Source organism: Artibeus jamaicensis, unplaced genomic scaffold (assembly GCF_021234435.1).
Source record: "Artibeus jamaicensis isolate MK-2021 breed Jamaican fruit bat unplaced genomic scaffold, CSHL_Jam_final contig_482, whole genome shotgun sequence".
NCBI classification, from domain to species: Eukaryota; Metazoa; Chordata; class Mammalia; order Chiroptera; family Phyllostomidae; genus Artibeus; species Artibeus jamaicensis.
The window spans coordinates 14,181,457-14,196,996 of NW_026521857.1; the positions used below are offsets into that span (position 1 = coordinate 14,181,457).

A 15,540-nucleotide genomic window follows, 5' to 3' on the forward strand; every position below is an offset into this window, starting at 1 on the left:
TTGATATTACCAAGAACATAGAACCCAGAACTGCATCTCCACCTTACTTAAAAAATATTTATTTGGAACACTAGAAATTCCCTAAAACACTGCTCAAATTTATAACTATTTAATTCATATCCCCATACAACTACACATGAAAAGTCTGACACTACCCACTTGGCCTATCACTATTAGTTCTGTCCCACAGAATCAGTATTAGAGTGTCTCTATATTACTTTATTATCAATTTTAACATAACACATAAGAAATCATTAACAGCAATAATACAACTCCAATGAATAATATAAGAAATAAACTTAAATTTGAGTGCATAACCATCAATAAATGTCATTTTTTTGTAACAACATGGTCTCAACAAGTAAAACTTCGGGACAGTAATGTGATTCTAAATGTGCAATAACATCAGAACTGGTTTCTAAATTCAAACTTTCAAGAGACTTTTCCCAACCTCAAATTTCTCAATGGCAAGAACACATAATATAGTACAGGGGTCTGTTACAATCCATTGGAAGCACAATATCCTTTTTCAAAAACGAAAACAGGAAAGACAGGAAGTCTAGTCAATTTTTCGAAGGTCTCTTCTGGTCCCAATAGTCCTCTACACCAACTCCTACTTTAAGGTTTAAGTACGCAGTTGATTATTAGTTGATTCCATATCGTTTAGTTCCATGTTTCCCTAAAATCCTCAAACCACTAAAATATTTAAAACATGAAGATTAAATTCTAAGAGAAATTTAAAAAATATTTTTATACCCCCCCCCCAAAATACTAGAACAGAAATTCCCATCTCTTCTACACTTTACCTTTTCAAATTGCTATTCTATTACAATGCTGAAAGTAGCCCTGACCTGTGGAGCCCAGCTGGCTGGGTGATGTTGGGTGAAGGAAAGATTGCCGGTTCAAGCCTGGTCCCCAGGCCCTCAGGTAACCAACTGATGTTTCTCACATCCATTTTTCTCTCCCTCTTTCTCCCTCCCCTCCCTTCTAATAATGAATAAGTATTTTTTAAATATTAAAAGTAAATAACCAAATTACAAGGGACAGTGGGGGGGGCAGTAATTGCTTGTGAATGTATTATATTCTTAAATTAAAATTCAAAAACATTAGGGTTTGGGGGTGGCTGGATCCAGCAAAATAATAAAAAGAACTCATGGACGTACAACAGTGTGGTGACTGGGGCAGGTGGTGGCAGCGGAGTTTGGAAGAGGGTATAACAACAAGGATGAATGGTAATGGGAAAACACAATAAAAAAATAAACTATTTTAAAAATTAAAAATTGTATTTTTGTCTTCACTAAAATATTACATTCTCCTACAACTGTTTTCCTATAATGTGATACAGTGACTTTTTTGAACCTCAATTAAGAGTTAAATCTATTCTTCCACCGTTTTCCTTTCTTTTATGTACTTTTTAAAATCTGACCTGAGTCATTTAATCACGTAAAAATTAAAATACTAACTATAAAAGTGGAAAAAATTATACCCATATCCTTTCACTGATGGCGCACTATAATTAACTATAGAAGGCACCAAACCACACACTACAACCAATTATAGAATATACAAAACCAAAGGGAAAAGACTAATAACACTTGAGAATCCAACCAAAGTAAATGGTTAAATTTTACATAACTCATCTATTCTATACTCCTCCCCAATATAAGAACAATTAATGCTATGTAAGAAACGAAATGAAGAGGCTCCTGAGTCCTGAGGTATTTTCTTTTGGGTGGTATGTTTACAGACCAAGCAAACACTTGCCCCCAGTGTAACAGGAGATTCCTGGGCCGGCTAAGGAGGTGTTCAACTCAATGAATTCTAAAGTCTCCTTCAGGTCTAAGATTCCCAATCTGTAAAATGTGAAAAAATAACAAAACGTTTTGCCCTTCAATTAACCGACCAGAAATCATTTAAATCCTACAAGCACATACAGAGACTAAAAAGTTCTTTCTCCCCTTTCTCTGTCGTGATTTCAAGAGATCCTCGTTAACAAAAGGCACGGAAAATGTGCACAGGTGGGATAACAGGGGAGTGGCTAAGGCCCGGCGGCTCTCGGGACAGCGCCCCCACGCCCCCGTCCCTCCGCGGCACCTGTGTAATCACTGCCCTCACACCTCCACCCTTCCGTGGCGTCGTCGCGAGCGAATTCTGCGACCGATTATAGTCCACCCTGCCCAGATACTGGGCATTGTCTGGAGCTTTCAAGCGCCCAAAAAAGGCAAGGAAGAAAGAGGAAGGGAAGAGGGAAAACGTGTGAGAATAAAGAACAACGGTAGGAGAAGTAAAGCAAACGGGAAGCCTTACACTCCTTTTGGCAAAACTGGCTTCCCTGTCTATCACTCAATTTAATTCAGATCCCAAAAGCCACCGCCCCCACCCCCCAGCACCAGGTAGCAGCCAGAGGTGGCCCAGCGGGAGTCCCCGAAGCTGCGGAGTCCGAAGCCCGGAGACAGTAGGGGGAAATGGGCGTGTAGGCTGGGCCTGACTGGTCGGAGGCCCGGCTCCGAACAAAGCCGCCGGACTCCCCTACCTGGGGCGGGAGCCGCGGACGGCGCGGGGCAGCGCCTCGAGGCTCCCCGCGGAGCCCTGGCCCGGCGACGCCCTCGCCCGGGGGACCCTCTTTCGGGCGGGGGGGCGTCGGGCCCCTTCCCGACCGCGAACACCGCCCCTTCGGGACAATGGGCCCCCTCCCCCGCCTCCAGGCGGGGAGATACAAAGGCACCGAAGCGCGGCCCCGCGCGCAGCCAGACGCCGGGAAAAGTAAAGGCGGAGGAAGGAGAGGGAGAAGGCTCGGGAGAGGACGGCGGCGGACGCGGGGGCCCGCGGGCCGCTCCTCCCGCCATCCGAGGCGCTGCCCTCAGCCCCACCGCGGCGGCAGAGGCGGGAGTGCACACCCGCAGCCCCGCCGCCCCCGGCCTCTCGAGAGGGTCTGCACACAAAGAGGTGCGGGACCCCCAACCTGCGCCAGGGGCGGGGACGGCTCGATGCGCCGTGACCACGACGGTCGGCGGCACCCACCTAGCCCGCGCCCCTTGGGGTCCAGGGTCCGCGCGGGATCCCATCGCCCGGACTCACCCACAGCTCGGTGCCCCAGCTCATGGCGGAACTTGAAGCGACTCGGCAGTCTGGCTGCCCCGCTGTCCGTCGGTCGGTCCTGCCGTGAGTCTGTACGACCTCCCACTGGCTGGCCCACGGGCTCGCGGTTCTGAAGCTTTCCCTCCGAAGGTGCCGCCACAGCCAGGCTCCCCAGTGAGTGAGAAAGAGTCGACGGGAGAAGCCGACGCCAAAGCCGCGTCCCCGCCTCCAGGAGCTGGCTGGGAGGGGGCCGGGGACGAGGGGAGGCGGGACGGGGAGAGGGGAGGGGGCGGGGCGCGGTGCACCCTGGGATCGGGGCGGACCCGCTCTCTCCCGGCCCCAGCCGGCGGGGTCCCACAGCTAAAGGGTCTAGCGCCTGTCCGGTTCCCGCGGGATCCCTTCTCCCCCGCACCTCGGGCCTTGGACAGTCTCACCGCCGTTGCCACTCGGATCTGTGTCTCCAAAATGGAAAGGCAGAGAAGGAAAAGACGCCCACTGCACTCCCCTTATCCTGAGTCCCCTTAGATTAGCAACCCCAGTCACTCCCCTTCTTGCCTCTTCACGGGAGAAGCCCTGACAAGGAAACCTCTTCCAAATCTTTGGGTTTAGGCTGTGGAGGGTTGATTTATAAGAAAAACATCTTGATGGTTAAAATGATCTTGGGAACCACTAAAATGTGTAGCGGGTGAATATCAAATGTGAATGCAACGTGCCCCTGATTCTATTTTGTTTTTTAATTTTATTTTGTAAGTTCTGTAAACATTCATTTTGGGATGTTGCCAGGACGAAGTGGAAGACAGGGACAATCGTGTGCCACGCTCTCACCTGCAGAAATGAGAATGGAGCTTACCTGTGTTCTGGAATAGGCACCTTGTGTATGGATTGCAGGGGAGCCAGACTCCTCCCCAGCTGTGCAAGGATCCTATTCAGACTTAGGATACCTCTCATTCAGAATGTAGGAACCTTGAAGAAAGGTCCACAACTTCCCTTTGTCTTCCGTAGAGTTACTTCCCAGCCTTTCTCAGCAATCATTAACTGCAGATAGAAAGTGCTATTATAGATCAAGTAAGCCTAACAACTCCCTAACATATGCTGTAGCATTAATTGCTCATCTTCTAAACACACACACTTTCAATCCAATCACTAGTAGAGTACTCCTCAGCCTGTTGTGACAGCTGAGCGTCTTAAGAAGTTCTCCCTTAAAAGGAACCCTCATAAGCAGTTGGTGGGAATATAAACTGGTGCAGTGTGGAGGGTCCTCCAAAAAGTAAGAATAGAGCTACCCTATGGCCCAGCAATTCCTCTTCTGGGTATTTATCCTTCCAAAATGGAAACATTTATTCATAAAGATATATACTTCTATGTTTGTGGCAGCATTATTTATGGTAGCCAAGTGCCCTTCAATAAAAGTTTGGATAAAGATGTGGTACATATATACCTTGGAATACTACTCAGTCATGAAAAGGATGAAACACTGCCATTCTTGACAACATGGATCTTGAGAATATCATGCTAGGACAAGAACCATATGATGACACTCATGTGGAATATAAAACCTAAAGCAACAAACCAACAGACAAACAAACTCATAAACACAACAGTACAAAAGGTTACCAGAAGGAAAGGAGGGGGAGGAGAGCATGAAGAGAGTTAGTAAAAGGAGTCAAATACATGGTGACAAGGGAGACCAGACTTTAGGTGGTAAGCATTCAGGGCTATATACAGATGTAGAATTGACACTTAAAACATGTTATAACCAATGTCATCCCAATAAAATTTTAAAAATAAATAATAAAAATAAAAAGTATTCCCCACCAGTGTGTCTGCATTCAAAACTACACCCCTATAAATGCCTGCTCAGATGCCCCAATCTCTTCACTTCAATCATTGTCTCTTCATAGCTGTGCTCCCTCTTCTGGTTAAGGCAAATAGCCTGAGCCCTGCTGACAGTCCAGCTACCACTCTTGCTAAATTCTTTGCTGCTCTTCTAGAGACAAGCTTGAGCATTCAAATACCCTCTACCAAATGGGTTATGGACAAATTTTAAATGCTTAAGTATGCCAATATTTTTCTTTGCTGTGTCTATTTCAGATAGAATTTAAAGTTATTTATATCACCTGACACTGCTATCAACCTCTCCACTCCTTCTCACTCCCTAGACATCATGAATGTACAATATCTGTCTGGAGAAAGGCCAGCCATTGTTAATATAATAAGAATGGTTTGTGTGATGTCATTGTAATCTGGCAGCCAAGGAGAGTGGACTGGAATGCACATGCATGAACAATGATGACTTCACTGTACTAGTCAATGGGAGAAGTAGATGCTGTTGAGTGAGCATGTGTGCTGTGTGGCTGTCGCATTCACAATGACTGAGTGAGCAATGAATCTGCATCAAATTTTGTGTTAATCTTCAACTATTTGGATGATTCTGTGACTCCACAGAAACTATTTGGATGATTCATAAGGCCACAGCTATAGACAACTGGGGATTGCCAGCTTCATTGTGACAATGTGCCTGCTCATGCATCGCATCAGTCTCATGCAATTTTTTTGCCAAACATCAAGTCCTTCAGGTGACTCAGCCCCGCTACCTCCCAGACTTGGTGCCCTGCAACTTCTGGCTTTTCCCAAACTAAAATCACTTTAGGAAGGGAAAAGATTCCAAACCACCAATAAGATTTGGGAAAATACAACAGGACAGCTGATGGTGATTGGGAAAACTGTGATGTCCCAAGGCATCTACTTCGAAGGGGACTGAGGTATCATTGTCCTATGCACAGTGTTTCTTGTATCTTGTATCTTCTTCAATAAATGTCTCTATTTTTCATGTTGTATAGCTGGATACCTTCTGGGCAGGCCTCTATTCCAGATGATACCCCCAATCATATTTTGCATCATTGAGTGATACAAAATTCTGTCAAAGCAATTATCTTGTACTTTTTGCTACTTGACCTATTTTGGCAATGACTTACCACACAATTTCTATTTCATATATCTTTTTTTATAAGGTAATCAACACTAAGAGAGAATCAAGGAAATATTCTAGCTTTCTCCACACATTTTGACAATGGAGCCACTCTATTGAGTAAACTTGAAAGAGCTCAAATCACACAGGTTCATTTGCAATTTTTAAAATTATTACACTGTCTTTTTATTAGTGATGAAAAATAAACTTTTACTTAAAATTTCCCTTAAACTTTCCCTTTAGGCTTATGTTTGAGTTCAGCTCTATGAAAAGCCATCAAAGTACCATATTTTCTTGATATTTTATCATATATTATTCCAAATGTAAAATTCCTTTATGTTATAACCATTTGGCTAATGCTCCTTCCAGTCTCATTTTTTCCTGCATGAATTCCCTTATTAAGTCAGACTGTGAAACACAGTTGTTCACTGCTGCACTCTGGAATATTAAAATAATTTACTAGTCCAAATACATCTACCTCCAACCATAAATCAATCCCTTAATATTAAATTTTTGCAAAGGCTTATTTCATATATAAAATTAGTAGTATCTGAAGCACTTTTTTGAAAAGTGATTCTGGAGAAAAAATAAAGCTTTAGATAAGCTTATTTGGAGTGTAGAAAACTTTTCTTAATATATGTGTATCAATGTCTCATCCATAAATGGTTACCAATCATATGGAATTTCCACTATTGAAAGGAAACAATCTCTAGGATAAACAATAGCAACTCAGTGTCATTCAAATATCTTAGGACTATTTTTTTTTAAGATTCTATTTATTTCTTAGAGAGAAGAGAAGGGAGGGAGAAAGGGAGAGAAACATTCATCAGCTGCCTCTCACACATCCAACTGGGGACATGCTGGCAACCCAGGCATGTGCCCTGGCTGGGATTGAACAGGGGAACCCTTCCATTTGCAGGCTGGCACTCAATTCACTGGGCCACACCAGCCAGGGCCAAATATTTTAGGACTATTAAAATAAAAACTATAACAGCACTGTCCACAAATAGAATTAACTACATAGGTAGGCCAGAAGAATCAAGCTAAAAATACTTTAAGAAGAATATCAAAGAAATGCACTTTGCACCTTAATCTTTTTTTTTTTCACCTTAATCTTAATGTTCCAAATGGAGCATCACACCGGAAACAAGGTCATACTAGTCTAGGGATCCATGCCAGCCAAGTGAAGAATGGCGCTGGCTAGTTAACAGCCATTGCTACTTTCTGCACTGCCAGTTTTCCTAACCAAGAATTGGAAGAAATTCAAGACTTCAAGAGCATACTTAAAGGTGGCTCACTGAAGAAAAAGAAATACAGAAAATCATCTACTATTTTGTTTTGAGGGAATCTGCTCTTCCTTATTGAATCCAGGTAAAGCATTTTATATATTTGCTGGAATGAAACTTGGCAAGAAGTAAAAGAAAATTCTATAAATCAAATGGAATAGGTCTGTTTAAAGAGGTAACTCCTTCCCTGGCTAGTGTGGCTTCATGGATTGAACACCCAAGGGTCACCAGTTCCGTTCCCTGTCGGTTCACATGCACGTTTTGCAGACCAGGTCAGGTCCCCAGTAGGGGGCGCGCGTGAGAAATAACCACACATTGACGTTTCTGTCCCTCTGTCCCTCTTTTCCCCGTCTAAAATAAACAAATAGGGTCTTTAAAATAAAGAAGTAACTCATTTCCACTTTTCTATGATAATAGGTTCTTTCCCACTGATTATTATAGTACTGTGCAGCTTTAAAAGCATTTAGGTATTTATTTAGGTTTAATTTTTTTAGGACCAGGAGACTTGGTAAAATATAAGTTACAGATTTCTTCAGGTTTATTACATCTCCCCAAACCCATTCAAAATTTCTATTAATTAACATTTTTAAGTATTTTTTCTTTGTTTTGTGTGTTTTTTAGGGGGTGGCTGTGTTGACAAATTTCAAGATATGCACTCTAATTAACAGAAAGAACATCTAGTTCTTTATTTTATTTCTATGAAATCTAATCAGGTGTATCATACACACAGAACTGGAACCAGCTTTTACAGGTTCACAAGAAACAACTGTTAAGTTTTCAGGAATTTTGCAGTTTAAAAAATGTTAGCTTTATATGAGTCAGATCAGAGTATTCACCCCAAGGAAAATGGCAAATGCTACCAATCAGGGCTTATTCCCTTGGAAAACTAATTGTTAAACATCACACACCACTGTGTAAATCCTCTGCAGATTAACAGTGAAAGAAATGAAAATACATCTTTAGCTGCTCAAAGAGAACAATTCTAGAATAAAATAGTAAATTTTAATTTCATTGAATTCATTTAGACATATTTGGGATATTCAGGATCTAAAAGGATCACAAGTTTTTCATTTCCAATTTAAGAGAATCATACCCCTTATGGTAATCTTTTCTTCTACTTTCTTCATATTAGGGTTCTAATATTTGTAAGTCTTTGTCACATGATATTTATTATGTTACTAATTTACTTTACAAGGTACAAATCAAAATTCTTCATCTTCCATGCCAGGATTTTACACTACCTATAAATCAATGCTTTATATTTTTTGTTAATAATAATGATGATTTAAATAATCTCAATAATGAAAACTTACCTCTATGTTGGTTTTCTTCATCCTTGTCCAAATCCAGTAAGGATTTTAATGCTCATTTTAAAGACCAAAAGAGCTCAGACTTTAGATATTTTAAGTTTTTTTAAAGTAAGTCAATCTACTTTATGTAAATTCAAGATATTTTTTATTTTAGTTACCACTTCATGGTAATGAAACAGTTTTATCCCATTAGATAAAATAACAAGTTAAAACCACTTGTTTTGAAATAAGGCAACAGATACTCAATTTCTGGTTAAACTCCGATTATTCGGCATCAGCCTGAGGAGGCTGGTCCTATCACTGTAACCCAGGTCATCTGCACTAAAGGGCATTTGAAAGACAATTAATTGGAACAGCTTCCAATGCATTAAAAATTTCCATATGGTTGCGACATTTAGCAAATAAAAACAAAGAACTCTCAGTTAAATTTGAATTTCAAATATGCAAATATTACATGGGACCTACTTATACTAAAAAATTACTTGCTATCTGAAATTCAATTCAACTGGGCATCCTGTATTTTATCTGGCAACACTAAGTTCTCAGGGTGATCTTAGATTAAACACATTAGGTCAAGGACCATAAACCAAACAAATTTAGACCATGGGTTTGAAGAAGCGGGTGAATATCTAAAAGTGTATGTAAAAGACTTTTACTAGATGTGAATGTAGCTTTTCTGGGAAATAAAAGCATAGTTTTTATCAGTGAATCTTAACGAAGAGTTTGCTCCACAATCTCTTGGAGAACTTGTAAAAAATGTGTGCCTGACAAAGCTGAGAACAGTGGGTAGAGAATGCTCTTACTTTTGTTAAATAGAGGGAGGAACTTTTTACTATGCGTTTGCGGGTCCAGAATACGCCCAGAACGACACATAAGAAACTGGAGGCCGTGGGCACCTCTGGAGAGGGAAGCTAGGGGACTGGGACAAGAAGTCTTACTTTTCACTAAGACTCTTTTATTACACTTGATTTTATGACATCACCCATGTTTTATCTGTTTTAAAATACAAAAATAACAGCCATGCCTGGGCCTCACTCAGGTCTCTTACGTCGGAATTGCTAAATTTTTAGTGGTTGGGCCATAATGTTTGTGTATGTTTCTGAGGTTTTTGTTGTTTTTTTAACTCTTTAGTGTATTTTTTAAAAATATTTTATTTATTTATTTATTTTTTAGAGAGAGGGGGTGGGAAGGGGAAAGAGTGGGAGAGAAACATCAACGGGCAGCCGCCTCCCATGCGTCCCCCACCGGGGACCTGGCCTGCAACCCAGGCATGTGCCCTGACCAGGAACTGAACCGGCAACCCCCCTGCTTCACAGGCCTGCGCCCAATCCACTGAACCACACCAGCCAGGGCAGCTCTATAGTGTATTTTGATTATACATCAAAATCACTCACACACCATTCTATGGCATTTGCCAAAACACTCAGACCACACCTATATACCATCCCCTGTATTTCTCAGGGAAGCCTCAGAAAGTGAATTAGTTATGTCAGCTTCTCTGGAGGAGTTCTGTGTGGAACCGACAGAGGGTGAGTCCAACCAGTCCATACTCAGGGGTGGTGAGATAGGAAACTGCTCAATGTGTAAGTTGAAGGCTCAGGAGAGTGGTCTCCTAACTAATGTTTCTGGCCACTATAGTATGCTGTGCAATAATTGAGTACACAGTTGTTTATCTATTAAATAACCTGCATTCTCTGCACTCCTAGTGGATGGGGCAAGGATTAGGAATGACCTACCACTCCTGGAAACTGTGCCCTGTGTTCTGGCTTCATGGGAATTTGCCCAGCCTGGTCCATGCGGAGAGCCCCACCTGTTCACAATTTACCTCATCCTACCCACTACCCAGCAAATAGGATTCAATGACCGAGGAATGGCTACAGTTCTTTGTGATTAAACCTACAAAGAGAAAACTTGCTCCCAGCTGAACGTGTTAGACCACTACCAGGGCAATTCTCCTGAAGTCACCTTAACAAAAGTGCCTCTTCTTTATTCGTTCATGCTTCTCTATTCGTTCATGCTTCTCTTCATTTCAGCAAAATTGGCAGGAAAGAATTTCTTCATAGGCAAACATACAAATGAGGAAAATAAGTGTTTTATCCCCTTTTCTTAGAAATGTTCTATATCTGGCCCATGGTGTCCAGAAAAAAGGAATGCCACAGATTTCATGACGGCACCACAATATGTGCGACACATTGGATTTCAGTCACAAACAGCTCTCACATTACTATGAACCTGTGTCCTAGAAAATAGGGTCTGATATTTTTCTATTGATAGTGGTCCTGGGGTGCCGGGATCCCTCTTCAGCCTCCAAACTGGATCATTTCTGAGGTCATTATGGTATTTGACTTATTCTTTGAAAGATAGTACTCCAAAATATCCTTTGATAATCCTAAATATTTTCTTGGTTAAAAGGATTCGGAATGGTCACCCTAAAATTTTTAAGTTGGTATTTTAAAGGAAAAGAAGAACTATTCACAGTTCTTCTGTGAAAAGAAAATTCACAGAACTGTGAATTTATGTTTTCTATAGAACGTTAACACTCAAAGGGGGAGGGTGGAAGCAAGGGAGGGAGGTGGGATTGGCTGGGGTAGGGGGAAAAGGAGACAACTATAACTGAACAACAATAAAGTAATTTAAAAAAGAATTAGAAAATGTCAACATTCAAGAACCTCCACAATATGGCCTCTAATCTCTTATCTCCTTCCACTCCCTGCCATTGTTCCTAAACTCCAGCCACACACAACAGCTACACTTAGATCCATTACTGCCCAGGTACGCTCCTGTGGCTCTGTGGATGTGTTCCTCTCCATCTGGTTAATTCTGAGAGTTCTCAAAGACTCTCCCCACATATAATGCCTTTGAGAAATCTTCCATGAATTTCCTTTTTCTTTTCTCTCCTGACTTTGAACTTGGTGCTCCTTTGTATGTTCTTATCATTCTTGGTACCCACCTCTTAGCTGATAACAATCCTAATGTCTTTTAACTTGCCTGTCTCTTTTGTGGGCAGCACTATTTCTGGCACAAAATAGGTACTCAATTAGTGCTTAGTAGATATCAAATATCCTCAAATAATAAGTCAAAATTCACAGTTTATACAGCTTTAAAGTGATGTAGGTAAATCATATTTCTGGGATTGATTTTCAGATTCTTTTACCTCAAACACCTACTTCCCCATTCTTAACTTATTTGCTCTCAAATTACTAATAAACTAGAATTGAAATATGGTTTAAAAGAAATCTTAAAAATTATTTGCATAATAATGTTCTTAATTGTACTCTTTTTGTACAGAAAACAATTGGCAATTGCTAATTTTTGTAGATTTTTTAAAATGAGTAAATCCCCTGAAACATAATTTTTTTTGAATTTGCACATAAAAATGGTATCGGTTAGTTACCATTTTAAAAACTGTTCAGAATACAAGGTTAAAAGAAACTCTTTAAAATTAAAAAAAGGAATCCAGAAAGACCAAAGTAAGCACAACTTTTATATTTCTGGCAAAAGATCATCAGAGGTAAGTTAAGCGGTTAAAGAGTGAATAATCCACAAAAAGATGCAAGTTTAAGTCTGATTTTTTTTAAGTGTGAACAAAGTCAATTTAAATATGACTCCAAAACTTCTACTATAAACATGTTATCTTTTTCTACGGTTGCTTTCCTAAAGAATTATACTTGCTAATATTTAATTAATCAAAAAAAATACATCAAATGTATCTAAGTACAAGAGATAATTTGGCAGGGCTTACACAGAAAGATAGCAAGATAAGGCCATCGGTGAAAATATATAATCATAAACTACAAAAAAATAGTAAAGAAGGAAATCTACATTCAAGTATAAAAGTTATAAAGTATGGAAATAATTTTTGGCCTACAACATCTTTTTTAAAACCACACAATTAGACTTTTTAAATCATCAATCTTTTTCTTAATAGCTGGGGACAGGATTCATACTGTTTTCATCTTTTACCAAGCCTAATGTGAAGAGGTAGGAGTAGGAACACTTGATTTTATACTAATGTGTTTGTTTTCTAAAGGTTGAATGTGCTCATGTTTCCCCTGCACGACAGTAACATCTTCAACAGTTCAGATCAGGCCAGTCACAAAGCAGATTAATACAAGCTTTGAGGTTGATTAATTGACTTTAAAGTGTCAGCAGGATCATATCTAAGCCTATATAATCTGCTTAACTTCAAGCAAATTGTTTGTTTATCCTTTATTTCAAATTCCCCCAAGAAAGAAGAGTGTTTCAACTCCCCAGAAAGTGCAATACGTTTTGGATGAAAGTATCCCCTACTATAGTTAGATGTGCTTGCATTTTGTCAAAACCCTGCAAATGTCAACATATTAAAGAATTTTAATGGGATTTTTATTGGCATTTTTTCCAGAAAAGCTCTACCAAATGACGAACTTTGCTAAATATGGGTATGTTCTACTTTATGCAAACCTGATACAGCTTTTAAAAATCGGAACATAAAGCCGCATGCTGGTACTGCAGAGCAGGAAAACTACAGCCTCTTTAACAGCCATTGCTCTATCCACTGAGCACCCACATGGAAAAAAAAGAGTCTTGGTCCCTACCTCATACGATACACAAAATTCAATTCCAGGTAGATTTTAGAGGTAACTGTGAAAATTAATATAGTGAAGCTTATAGAACAAACCATATGAAATTATCTTCATGACTTGTACACAGAAATTTTTAAAACAAGACACAAAATGCATTAGCCATAAAGGGAAAAATTGATAAATTAGAAGACATCAAAGTTCATTAAAAAGTGTTTTTAAGAGAAAGAAAAGGCAAGCCCAGAATGGGAGAATATATTAGTAATTAATATACCAAACAAAGTACCCATATGTAGAATATGTAAAGAACTCTTACAAAACAATAAGATAGGCTGTATGATAGAAAACTGGCAAATACAAGAACCAGCACTTCAATCAAGAAAATATTCAAATAGCTTACAAATATATATATAAAGTGTTTAAACTCATTACATATCAGAGAAATGCACATTAAAACCCTCAATGAAATATTGCCACAGGTCAATCAGAATGGCTAAAATTAAGAAGATTGGCAATACTAAGTGTTGGTGAAAATGAGGAACAATGGAAATTCTCACATGCTATTGATGAAAACGTCAATTGCTACAATATTGAAGAACTGTTTGACAATATCACATAATACATAACCCCCAAAATCTACTTCTAAGTATATACTAAAAAGCAACACATTCAGCCCTGGCTGGTATAGCTCATTGGATCGAGCGCGGGCCTGCGAAACAAAAGATCGCAGTTGATTCCCAGTCAGAGCACATGCCTGTGTTGCAGGCCAGTTCCCAGCAGGAGACACATGAGAGGCAACCATACATTGATATTTCTCTCCCTCTCTGCTTCCCTTCCCCTCTAAAGATAAATAAATAAAATCTTTTAAAAAAAGCAATACATTCATATGTGCATGTGCAAGAATGTTTGTAGCAACAATTATTTGTAATAGCTAAATACTGAAACCACTCAAATTTCCTTCAGTAGTAGAAAGGACAGAGGTATATTCATATAACAAAATATATTATGATGAAGAAAAACAAAATACATGTACAAGCAAAAGTAACAAAAATATTGAGTGAATGAAACCATACACAAAAAATGTATAATGTGCGTAATTTCATTTGTAAAATTTCTCAAAACAGGAAAATCTAAATTATAATATTAGAATTGAGGATAATGTTTATCTCTAGGGAGAAAGAATGGGGTAATGATTGAGAAGGAGCACACTGGGCCCTTCTGAGATAATGGTGATATTTTTTCATTTCATCTACGTGATGCTTACATATGTTTTCACTTTTTAAAAAAGATTTTATTCATTTTTAGAGAGAGGGGAAGGTAGAGAGAAAGAGAGGGAGTGAAGCATCGATATATGAGAGATGCATCATCAGTCGGTTGCCTCTCACATACCCCCAACTGAGGACTTGGCCAGCAACTCAGGCACATGCCTTGACTGGGAAAAGAACAGGAGACTTTTCAGTTCAAGGGCTGGAACTCAATCCACTGAGCCACACCAGCCAGTGCTCACTGTTTGATGATACTTCAGACTGGTGGTACTTAGATTTGTGCATTTTGCATATGAAGTCTGTCTGGTTAAAAGCCGTTGTAAATATAATGAGAATGGTTTAAGCTACATTGATGTCACCTGGCTGCCAAGGAGAGTGGCCTGGAATGTGCATGAGTGAACAATGATAACTTCACTGCACTAGTCTGTGGGGGCAGGTAGAAGCTGTGAAGTGAGCACGTGTACTGTGTGGCTGTCCATTCAAAATGACTGAGCAAGTAGAGCAACGAATCTGAATCAAATTTGTGTTAAGCTTGAACATTCCTCTGCAGAAACTATTAGGATGATTCAGAAGGCTGCAGCTATGGGCACCTGGTGATTGGCAGCTTCATCATGACCACGCACCCACTCACGTATAATGTCTCATGCAAAATTTTGGTGAAACATCAAATCACTCAAGTGACTCAACCCCCTTACAACCCAAATTTGGTGCCCTGTGACCTCTGGCTTTTCCCAAAACGGAAATCACCTTTGAAAGGGAAGAGATTTCAGACCATTGAGGAGATTCAGGAAAATTCACCAGGGCAGCTGATGGCAACTGGGAATGCTGTGAGATTCCAAGGTGCCTACTTTAAAGGTAATTGAGGTGTCATTGTCCTGTGTACAATGTTTCTAGTATCTTGTATCTTCTTCAATAAATGTCTCTATTTTTTCATTTTACATGGCTGGACACCTTCTAGGCAGACCTCGTATATGTTATACTGAAAAAAGAACCAATCTTATTTACCTTATAAAATTACTTTTATTTCCAAAGGAAATGTTGTATCATTCATTTCTTTCACTATTCACAAAACTT

General features: G+C 39.9%; 1 protein-coding gene across 4 annotated transcripts in view; it reads right to left on the minus strand.

The window, feature by feature from the left end:
• FNBP1L (formin binding protein 1 like) overlaps positions 1-3,346 on the minus strand; it is a 114,666-nt gene extending 111,320 nt beyond the window's left edge. For 3 of the 4 annotated variants that reach the window (XM_037162036.2, XM_037162038.2, XM_037162037.2), the window contains exon 1: positions 3,079-3,343. In XM_037162036.2, the coding sequence (XP_037017931.1) occupies positions 3,079-3,102 (24 nt within the window). In that variant the 5' untranslated portion in view covers positions 3,103-3,343. Of the gene's footprint in view, positions 1-3,078 lie in introns of all 4 variants that reach the window. The other variant, XM_037162039.2, reaches the window with a different exon arrangement.
• Positions 3,347-15,540: the final 12,194 nt, after the last annotated feature.